Source organism: Solanum tuberosum, unplaced genomic scaffold, assembly GCF_000226075.1.
Source record: "Solanum tuberosum cultivar DM 1-3 516 R44 unplaced genomic scaffold, SolTub_3.0 scf00316, whole genome shotgun sequence".
Lineage (NCBI taxonomy): Eukaryota > Viridiplantae > Streptophyta > Magnoliopsida > Solanales > Solanaceae > Solanum > Solanum tuberosum.
This window is the reverse complement of record NW_006239240.1, coordinates 453,914-465,788: the sequence shown is the minus strand read 5'-3', so window position 1 is coordinate 465,788 and position 11,875 is coordinate 453,914. Positions and strand designations below refer to the sequence as shown.

General features: G+C 31.6%; 2 protein-coding genes across 2 annotated transcripts in view; both read right to left on the bottom strand.

Annotated features, from left to right (window-relative positions):
- The window catches only part of LOC102602777 (patatin-like protein 3), a 3,642-nt gene extending 1,920 nt beyond the window's left edge, over positions 1–1,722 (bottom strand). Inside the window, exons 1-4 of the mRNA XM_006360186.2 lie at positions 1,530–1,722; positions 984–1,165; positions 574–757; positions 332–493 (exon numbers count right to left, since the gene is read on the bottom strand). Of these exons, the coding sequence (XP_006360248.1) occupies positions 332–493; positions 574–757; positions 984–1,165; positions 1,530–1,703 (702 nt within the window). The 5' untranslated portion in view covers positions 1,704–1,722. The remainder of the gene's footprint in view (positions 1–331; positions 494–573; positions 758–983; positions 1,166–1,529) is intronic.
- A 5,632-nt stretch (positions 1,723–7,354) lies between these two features.
- On the bottom strand, positions 7,355–10,251 carry LOC102593947 (patatin-like protein 1). Its single transcript, XM_006360166.2, has 6 exons — positions 9,995–10,251; positions 9,524–9,705; positions 9,238–9,421; positions 8,951–9,112; positions 8,534–8,836; positions 7,355–7,798 (listed from the first exon to the last, which is right to left on the bottom strand). Exons 1-6 carry the CDS (start codon positions 10,169–10,171, stop codon positions 7,544–7,546), a joined length of 1,263 nt encoding a protein of 420 aa, XP_006360228.1. The 5' UTR covers positions 10,172–10,251; the 3' UTR covers positions 7,355–7,543.
- Between the last annotated feature and the right edge of the window lie 1,624 nt (positions 10,252–11,875).

Genomic DNA, 11,875 nt, shown 5'->3' with positions numbered 1-11,875 from the left:
TAATAATAATAATAATTATTATTATTATTAGGCTTAGAGGGTAGTTTTGTCATTAGTTAATCTAATGCATGCATTAAAACCATTGCATTGCTAATACCTAGAAATCCATGGTATTAGCAATACACACCTTAATACACAATAGAGTGTATAACTAATGCAAGCATTAGTTATACATAGGTTGGAAAAAAGTACCAAACAAGGTACTAGTAATACACAATGTTAATGCATGCGTTATTTTTCCTAATACACTCTACCAAACGACCCCTTAAATGGTATGAGACCTTTTGAAAATTAAAACAAACAGTGTGCTCTTATTCAAATGAATACTCACAGGATTATTTGCAGCTACACCTCCATCAACAAGATCAAATGTACGTATTTTGCCTTGACCATCCTTAGTCTCAAAATAATGTACAGGGAAATAAGTGGGTGCTGCTGAAGTACCAAGAGAAACGTCCGATAGGCGTGCATTCTTAGACTCACTTGCTCTGGCCTGTTCAGTGTACATATTTATATGGATATTATTAATATGTAGACATGAATTGAGTAAATCATAATTAATAGTGAACATACATCAGTAGTTGTGAAAATGATGGGTTGAAGGCGTTTGATATCAAAAGTTGGAATAAGTGTATGAGTCAATGTTTGCTTCATAGTAAGATTGCCTAGTTCCGACCTAACCAACGATCTCAAGTATTTGCCATCATACTTTGGTCCACCAAATAAATTTAACATCTTCTTCATGAAGTTGTTGCGGCTTCAACATTACACATATACAAAAATCTGTCATCAGTAAAGTCTTGATCGATACAATTAATGTAATTGAACTTTGGATTTTCGTCATGATACATAAATAAGTGAGAACCTTGAAGCTTGTTGAATCCACCAATTTCAAATATTGAATTCGCCTTTTAGTGTCCAGCAATTGAACTTATAAAAATTAAGAAACACTAACAAGATTATCAATTATTGTAATTAATTACCTGTTCTGAGGAAAGATTTTAGGGCCGTGTTCCATGTAGAAGTTGTTAATATCTTTTGCAACATATAAAGGGCGATTATCCTTGTTTGGAGCTGTGAGCATTGTGGTTACAAGTCCACCTGTACTCGTACCAGCTACCACATCAAAATAATCTGCAATTCTTGCATTCGGTCCATCAAGTTCCTAACGACATAGCCAAAAACAGAGGCGGAGCCAAGATTAAGAGTTTGAGTTCTAAATTTCCCTTTTTTAAAAAAAGAAAGAAAGAGAGGGGTTCAAACCCACAACTCTAGTGTGAAAAACATTTCCATGGTCCCTTCCTTACCATTGAACCGTCAATCAATTCTTTAGGGGTTCACAAGTTAATATACATATATATTTATTTAATTTTCTAATATAAATATAAGATCTACAGAAAAGCTGCTGGGTTCGTTCGAACCCATGAACCCCACCTAGCTCCGCGTCTGGCCAAAAAAAAGTCTCGCGTATCATTGCATGCAATTATATGAGTAGATAAAATTGTTGACGAATATGTATGTATATATACCTGAAGTTTAGATTCAAGGAATGCAAGAATAGTGCCAGGAATAATGCCTCTAATGCCACCTCCATCGATGCTTAAAATTGTTACCGTCTTTCGTTTAGTAGCTACACAAGCTATAGGATGTTGCAACAGTACTAGAAAGGTGATCAATACTGCACCTACAAAACTCCTACCCATACTGTATAGCTGCTTAATTAAAGGCTTATAGCTTGTTAACACACCTATGTCTAGGTGAAGGCATATTTATACCGGAGTTTAAGTTCCATACACACGATATATGGTGTAAACAAGATTTACACACCGTCAGGTCACTTAATTAATTGCGTGTAACAATCTTTTTACTTCGTATTTGACACACAATTTAAATTAAAGATATGTCAAATGCATCAAAATGTTCTATAATATGTCATGTGAAAAGTTGAACTCTTGATTTCAACTCTTGTTCAGATCTTAAATGGTGTTAGTTAGAACTTGATGAGTTCTTTTTTTTCTCCTTCCATATTCTAGGTAATTCACATGTGATTTGATCCTCTTTTTCCGTATGCATTATTGACTCTACAAATTTTAATATTCCATGCATCTACTCCTTAAAGCTCCACGTTACAAATAAAATCTTTCTCTCTCCTATTCATCTTGTACGTAATTATGAGGTGTATTCTAATTTTTAAGTTACTATATACTCCCTCTGTCCACTATTAATTGTCATACTTTCCATTTTTAGAGTCAAACTTTAAAAACTTTGACTAACATTTTAGGATATATTTAATCTTCATATTGATATGTAAAATATTGCAATGTATAGTACTTTTCATATAGTTTTTGAATATCTAAATTTTTTGTTTAAAAAATCGAATTAATGTAATCTAATTTAACTTTGAAAATAAGTCAAATTGACTTTCGAAAAGCGCAACATGACAAATAAAAGTGGACGGAGGGAGTATTTATTAAGGGTGATTTGGTATAATTACCCCTATCCTTTATATTTCTTAAGCTTTGTATCAAGTAATAATGAACAACTATTATTGAATAGAGGGAGTATTATGGACTTTGATTACTCTAATAGTTTTTGTAACTCTATCAAGTAATCTATAGTACCTTAATTTGTAGTTCCATTTTATCTGGTGATTTGGAGCGTGCATTAATTTATTATGTCGTCAGTCCTTATTTAACGTCGATCACATCTTGAACAATTTTATTATTTAACTTTTACTAATCCTGATCATATCATCAAGCAACTAATCTAAATTGAGTTTAATGAGGTCAAATATTGGAGCAGATCCCTTCACGACCTGGCCTCCTCTCTACTGAGCCCTCCCTCCGTTTAACTCAAAACTGGGCTCCAGATAAGTTTTGAGTATATCCTTGTCATTGTGATTGTATGGCAGGTTTTTATTGATTTTAAGAGTGTTTAAAATACTATATACTTCATCTGTTTAAAATAGAATGACCTACTTTCTTTTTTAGTCTGTTTCAAATTAAAAAGAATGACATATTTCCCTTTTTGATAACATTTTAATTTCAGCTTTATACATGACATGTTTAAGACCACAAGATTAAAGGGCAATTTTGTACATTTGACTTAACAGATTATGCGAATCCACTTTGATACAATCTAAAACAAATTACATCTAATTTTGATCAGGGGAGGACCCACATGGAGTCCGCCGGGTGCTCGAGCACCCATTAACCTCATGTCGGAATATATATATCTATGTAGAAATTAAGAGGTATTTGTATAAAATTAACATAGAGCACCCAATGAATAAATGATTTGATTGGCCCATTGGCTCTTGGGTGGGTGCTTAAGGCTCTTTTAGTGTTGTTGAGCACTCCTTAAAATCCTAGATCCGCCACTGATTTTGACCCATATGCATGTATCTGAGATACATTCATCTGGATGAGCCAAATACATGTATTCAAAGTCCAAATTCTATATTTTGACCCATGTATCTGAGATACATTCACCTAGACGAGTCAAATACATGTATTCAAAGTCCAAATTCTATCTAGTAAGACAGGGCCGACTCTATGCACAAAAAATAAGGCATATGCCTTAGACCCTCAATTTTGGGAGGCCTCAAATTTTTACTAAAAAGAAATCATATGTTAATTTTTTATTTAAAATTTTTATTTATTATAAAAGAGATATTTTTAAAAATATATGTATTATTTTATTCTCCTTAATCCTTTAAAATTTGTCAACTTATTACTTATAAAATTATGGAGAAAATGGTCAAATTTTGTTTTAAATATGTTATTTCATAAATATTTGTATTTTTAATTATTATTATTTTAAAATTTAATTTCTTTCTTCTCCATGGTAGCATATGTCAAATCTCTCCACCCTTATCATCCCAAAATCGCCGCACCATTACCGCCATCTTCACCGGATTCAATATTGTAAATTTCTAACAACTCTCATGTAAAAATTTTGAAAAAAAGAATCAAATCCACCATCTCCAATCACCAAAAAATAATTTGAATCAAATTTGAAAAATCAATCTGGGTTCAAATGCAATTGTACCCTAAAAAAGAAAAATTATTTTTTACATGTAGATCTAAATCCCTCATGTGTTTTTTAGTTTGTTTTCTAGATTCTCGACAAGCAATTGCCTTCTCTTGATTATAAAAACTCCATCACATAGACTCATAAAATTATGAAAATACCCACAAATATTAATTAGACTCATAGTGGTCTTGGTGGTGGTGTGAATGTTCTCTTTTTCGAGCTTTATTCTTTGAAAGAAATGACGGGAGCTCTTTGAGTAGGTGGAGGAGCTAATGGTGAAGGCGCATAAATAACAAAGGCATAGATGGAGATGGTGGTGGCAGCGAAATTCGTAGACTATGCCGACGGCAGCGACATATCCCTCCGAAGAAGACAAAAGAGACCCCCCAATTTAACCCCCAATATTTTCTCCAAATCAAAGTTCTCAAAAAATAATTAGGGCTAAAAAATGAATGAAGAAGAAAGGTTGAAGAAGAAAGAGAAAAAAATGTCTTTTAAAAAAAGATCTACATGTGAAAACACATGTCAAGCACGTGTGTTTCACCACAAGACACATACTGGGTATGACGTTTTGAGGGGCTATTTATTTCATTTTAAAATAATTCAGGGGGTAATAGGACCCCCGTGAAGTATGAGTGTGTAGTTGAAAATCCGGCTATAGGTTGGGGAGGATTTTGGCCATTTTCTCTAAAATTATGTTTGACAATTCATATAATGATTGTCTTAACAATGAATTGATAAAATTTAATGTAAAATTAATAATTTGGATGAGTTTTTTTTTTGAATAAATCATTTATAAAAAAATATCAAGTAATAATTTGCATCTAAAAAGTGTAAGAACAATAAATTTTAAATAAATACATATAAATTTATTTAGAATTTAAGCCTCTAATTGAAATTTGGCTTTAGGCCTCCGATAATGTTGAGCGCCGCTATGGTAAAATTCGTAATATTGAAAACTCACATGAAGGAAAGTAATTAGCTCCTAAACTTATGAGATTTGTGATGTTTGACCAATTAAAAAAGTGAAGTATTAAAAATAACAAAAAAGGGAGTCAAACTCAAAAGCTACTTAACTTATCATATATTTATTTAGCAAGCCTTACAATCAAACTCTTAACAAATTTAAAGATAAAATAATATTTATGAATTATGTTAAGTAACAATTTCTAAGACCTAGCCCTTAAAAGAAAGGAATGATATTTGCTTCATTTTTGTGTTTTTGTTGTAATCTATTGAAACAAAGTTAGGTTAATATTTCTATATATTGTTATTCTTTTTTTCAAATTTGGACACTAAGTCCATATTATTGGATTATTCAAAAAGGGCCATATACAATGAAAATCCTGGTCGGCCCAAAAGTGACCACTATATATTGTTATTCATTAACTGTATTTGTTTTGTTTTTTTACTAATATCTATATTTGAAAGAATGGTTGGCTCAAACCAAATAGAAAATACTCAATTCATAGTGGATATCAATAAATAAGCAGGGAATTCCTACAGGCAATCCTGGCAACAATAATCTATCATATATGGATGACTTGAAATAAGGTACTCTGAAATCAGAAGGTTATCAGACCTGAATTTTTGACACACTGTATATCAAATGACACTGTAAAGACAGAGAATAAATAGAAGAGTTGTATAGAGAGTGAATAGCCATAGGAGATTTGGGGGTCTTATAATGGGCTTGGTTGGCCTTCTACAAGTAAAATCTCGCCCAATATTTTTTAGGCATAATACTTAATTAAACATGACTCTTAACTTGACGTCAGCTGACAATTATGACCTTTAATTTTTGTGTATGCATAAGTAGGCACTTAAACTTGTATAAAATTGAACAAATAGACACATGCATTTGTCCTAAATATTACCCTACATGACAATTTTGTGTCCTATGTGGCATCCTATGTGTATTATATCATATAGGACACGTTTAAGTGTCAACTTGTGCACACTCAAAGTTGAAGGGCATAATTGTTCGCTGAAGCCAAGTTAAAGATCATGTTTATGTGTTATGCCTATTTTTTTATTTTCATCCTCTGGTATAGGGGCAGGGGTTTGTGGTTTAGTGAATGAGTTTGTCAATGTTGAAATGGTTTAACAGATGTTGTAACATATACGGGCTGGTCCCTGACTAACATAAAATTTCAACATAAAAATAAATTGTCTTTTTTTGTTTTTAAGCCATCACCAGGGTTGTGAGCCCTTAGTGTGGGGGGTTAGGCTTGACCCCGACCATTCTATTCATCCAAAAAGGTACAAAGTTAGAGGGGGACATGGACCAAACCTCACAAGAAACCAAATCACAAAAAAAACCAAAGAAATAAGGAAATGATTAGCCTATACAATATCCTTTACTATATATAAACCAAAAGTTTTTTAGCTAACAAAAAAGTTGCTTTTCTCGTATCTTCTTCTTATGGACGGATATTGCCATTTATCCAGTTGAATTAAGCTTTTAACCTCGTCTTTGAAAATACTTAACAACTTAAGTAAAGACAATGCATAGTTTTCTTTTGAACTTTTTGGCTCTTAGAAGACCTTAATTCCACATGACCATTGAGGGGTTAGTTGGGAGTTACAAACTTGTTATGATGACTTTGAAAGTTCGAGAGATTCTAATAAAATGTGTTCGATTGAAAAAAAGAAGGAATGTCAAAATTTATTTAATTTTGTAGGAGTTTGTGGGCTAACAAGATATCAATATTGAATAGTAGAGATTTCAAATTGAAGATGTAATAGACAACGTTTAAGAAAATGACACAAAGCTATAATCAAATTCTTAAAGTCAAACTGGAACCAACGATCATAAAACTAGTACGTACTGAAGTCCATTAGAAGACATACATTTTATGCAACTAAAATTGTATTGAAAGCGACAAAGCAATGAAAAAATCCTCTACTTAGTGGGCATTACTAACAATTGAAAATATTTGATAATTATTACTTAGTACTTAATATATATTATTGAGATATTTTAGTTATGATTTGTCATTTGGTTAGCAACAATATATAATATGATCTTATAATTACTTATATTAATATTTTTAGATTAGTATTTAGATTTAATTTTTTTTAAATAAAAATTAAAGTGGGTCCGCCCAACCTATCTCCACTAATCATTTTATGACACGTTAAAATGGTGGACTGGATTAGTCAACCCATATCTAACTCTAACCAACATAAAGAGAGAATAATTTCTTAGGAGATACACTCATAATTCTTTTCGTATTGAACCTTATCGTATACAATTGTGCATATGCTATTATTAAACCCTTCAACTCAAGGAATGGACACTATAAAAATACGAATGCTAATTTCCAATATGTCATTTATTACAATTTATTTATCCTTTGAAAAGCATTGTACATGATAATTGATAAGCAAGCCATGTCTACCTTTATCCAAATCGAATAAATATATATATATATATATATTTAAAAGAAGTGTTCAACCTATGAAATTTCAAAGCAAAATGAAATACTAATGGTACAAAAAATTCTTAGAGTATTTTTCTAGTGGAAGAGAACTCGTCAAGTGGTTGCCTAATTTTTCTTTGCTCTGAAAGCAACTTAGCAAAGCGAATAAGAGCTTCTTCATTGGTCCCTTCGCCACTAACTTCTTCATAGCGGCCAGTGTCTAAATTAACCCTTGAAACAGCCTTCTTCAATCGATCATTACCAATTTGCACAAGTGCCTCCATGTTCTTTCTCGTTGCAACATCCATAGATGAAGCCTCCCCACTCAAACTATCATCCTACACATATTTTTTTGAAAAAAATCAACATGAAGTATATCGTCAAAATTTAAGTTATAGTGTAACTTTAATTGGCTATGACAAGTAATTATATAGTAGTAATTTATTTTGCGCTCTACCTTAAAATAACCTAACTTCACTTGCTATAATAATAATTAACGTCACAAAACTTTACCTAGTACACCAATAAATCACTATGCTGAATATGTTTTGTAGTTATAGCAGGTAAAGTATTGTGAGTTTGTGACAACTAGCAATTATATTATACTTAGATAAGATGTAACTAATTAGATGTGACAAAAGATGACTTTGTATCTTTTCTGTTACGATGTTTAAAGTTTAGTAACTTTATAGCAAGTAAAATTCAATTATTTTAATATGCTGAAATACGATTTTATAATTTTTATTGTCACAGAAATTAACTACACAAGTTGATATAGACACCCTCTTACAAAAAGGTGAAGTTAACATCAGGAGAAGATAGACGTGTTGAGGGACCCGCCAGTAATCGACGGAAAATTGAACCAAAACTTATTATTTCAAAAAATTATACCGTACATATAAGATTAAAAAAAATATTCCTTATGTATATATAATTTATGTTTGTAAAAACTTTTTAATTTGGTGTATTTACTTGTCTTATATTTTGTAGCTCTAGTAAAATTTTGGCTCCACCGCTGTGCATGGGAAATATAAAATAGTTACAATTCCAAGTTAAATGATCAAATTTGGTACCTGAATTCGAAGATAATTCTTTTCGCTCTCAAGGGACTGAAATATGGTAGAGAGGTGCACATCGACAATATCAGCACTTGCATCACCATAAACGTCTAGCAATGGACTTGCACCATTGCTGTACAACCAACCAAGTACACCCCACGTTGAAGCCGCCGCCGCGCTATACTTCTTTTCATCCTTTGCTATACCTGTGCCTAGTGACAGAACCAACATTTTCTTGCAGTCCATGGGTTTCAAGTTCGCGTTTCGCAATTTACCCAACATGATTTCTTTCGAAGTTTGAGTAATTGCCACTAGAGTCTGTAAATATATATTCATCAAATTAGGTCAATTATTGTTCGATTAATCACTTGTAAAATTATTTGACAATTTTTTTTATTTATGTTTATTAATTTCTAATGGCTAGTTACTCACGGGATTATTTGCAGCTACACCTCCATCAACAAGATCAAATGTACGTGTTTTGCCTTGAGAATCCTTGGTCTCAAAATAATGTACAGGGAAATAAGTGGGTGCTGCTGAGGTACCAAGGCAGACGTCCGATAGTAAAGCATCCTTAGAGACATGTGCTTTGGCCTGTACAACGAATATAAATTATACGAAAGAGTTTAAGTTTTGTATACTGACATCATATCAGAGTACAATAATGTATTATGATCGGTTCATATATATAGTGAAATTTATTTAGGTGAAGATCATACATCACTAGTTGTGAAGACGACGGCTTGAAGGCGCTTGATATCAAAAGATGGGACGACTAATTGAGTCAATGTTTGCGTCACAGTAAGATTGCCTAATATCGACCTAACCAACGTTTTCAGATATTTTCCATCATATTTTGGCCCCCCAAATAAATTTGTTAGCCTTTTCAAGAAGCTGCTGCGACTGCATTAATAACATATATATAAACATAATTTGTCATCAATATTTTTTTGTCTTCAGGAAAAAAAAATAATAACACACTGAATTATTAATTACTCATCCAACCTGCTCTCTGGAAAGATTTTAGGGCCATGATCCATGTAGAAATTTGTAATATTTTTTGCTGCATATAAAGGACGATTATCTTTGTTTGGAGCTGTTAGCATGGTGGCTATTAATCCACCTGTGCTCGTTCCAGCTACCACATCAAAATAATCCGCAATTCTTGCATTTGGTCCATCAAGTTCCTACAATAACCATCACAAATTAATCAACTTAGATTTAAAAGGTCAAAATAGTAACAAAGGCATGTCCATGTCCAATAATTAATAAAAATTGATAATCAATGCTACGAAATCAAATTTTATATAAATATATGAGATACAAAGTAGTACTAATTCAGGTTGAATCTTCTGTAAATGTGTGAAATTCTCTCAATTCAAAATTCATAGCATAGGTGTGTTTAAATTCTGACTATGTTACTGAGTATTACTATTATTGTAGCATGTAGATAATTAAAGTGTGGTTGACGAGTACCTGAAGTTTGGATTCAAGGAAAGCAAGAAGTGTGCCGGGAATAATTCCTCTGATACCACCTCCATCGATGCTCAAAATTGTTAGTTTCTTTCCTGTTGTAGCAGCAAAAGCTATAGGAATATGTAAAACTTGAAGGGTTACTAATAAAGTTAGTGCAGCTACGAAAATTTTACCCATAATGTTCTAAGTTTTATGACTGAGGAAAACGAATAACAACTTAATTATTGTCTTGGATTCATAAGTTTAGGTGAAATATGCTATATTTATACACATAAAATTCCTTGTACACTTTTAGTCATGACATAATCTCGGTGGCTGCTAACCCATTATACATGTCGTTTGGGTTGTTGACAAAGTCTTTTTATATTTTCAGAAAGTACACGCAAAATGGTCAAAAATTAATAGTCTGTTGTATCCAATTGCCATTTTAAAATATTTTATTACTGTATAACTTTGAACCGTCTCGATGAAATCCTGGTGACCTAGTGGGGCTTTATATATGTATTATTTTAAGTAGATATTTGTTATTTAGGGATTAATTATTTCAGTTTTTATCCTATACTAAAAATAATACATAAATTTTCTCGTAACTTATGCACGTTTCTAAAGTGGAAATCAAATACTTATTAATTTTATACATGAATAATATAATTTACCTCCTAACCAACTATCAAATGAGGTATTACTTATGCGGATTTTAATGCATGCATAGCTTTATAACTCCAAATCAGCTACCTAATTAACAACTATTAGTCTCTTATGTATGACTTATGACTTAAAATAACAGCGTTAAATTCAGTTTCTGCTTATATTTATCCCCTCTAATCTCTTTATATGTCCAAATTTTAATATAATTTGCGGTGTTTGATTTTCTGGGTAATACCTCAAAGTTGACTACTTACCCTATTTATTTTCTTTTCAAATGAGCTAGTAGCTATACATACAAGAATAATAGACGTGATACCAAATATCGTACTATTAATTATTATCCCATCAATTAGGAAGGAAAAAAAGAAGAGATATTGTATTATAATTGGGACGAGTAAAACAAATCACAAGTTGGTAAAGTGCTCAGTCTTATTTGAACATTGGTGGGTTAGAGTTGAAACGTCGTTCTTATTATGACTTTCAATATGAAAAAGATGAAAAGTATAGTACTAATAGTTACGCACCCAATTATATTTTATTTATAATTAATTATAAGTCACAAACACATGGCCATATATTACATATATAGTTGATGACTTTATCAGAGTACTCTTCGATCCATTTTACTTGTTATATTTTTTTTTACACATTTCATAAAGAAATTAAAATTAATTAAATCTAAAAATAATGATTACTTTGGATCAACTATTTTTAATTGCGTTGAACAGTTTTCGAATATATGTGAAATGATCGTTGGACAAAAGTTGCAAGACATATAGGAATAGTACATAAACCACTTGTAATTTGGATAGGCTATAACTAGAGTATATCCCATGCTGACTGTAAGGCCTGTGTTTGGCAGATTCAATGTTTTAGATATGGAAGCTAGCTATTGCCTATTAAGATGAATATGTTGCATCCATATCCTAAGAAGAATGATTGAATATTGAGGCGTATTCAGATTGTAAATGTAAAAGTATATATGAGTGTATTTTATTAACGTTTGATTTGGTTCCATGAGATTTTGTCAATTGCCATGATAATGATTTCTGAATTAATACTATTATCATAAAAATAATTTAAAACTTTAGAAGATTTATAATTGTTCTTAAAGAGTTTACAATACTTTGAAAGCAGTCAATAATTATATTTATTTAAATTGAATTCACTTTACAAATTAAAGAAAAAGTGATAAAAGTTTTTTTTTTGGGGGGGGGGGGGGGGGGGGGGGGG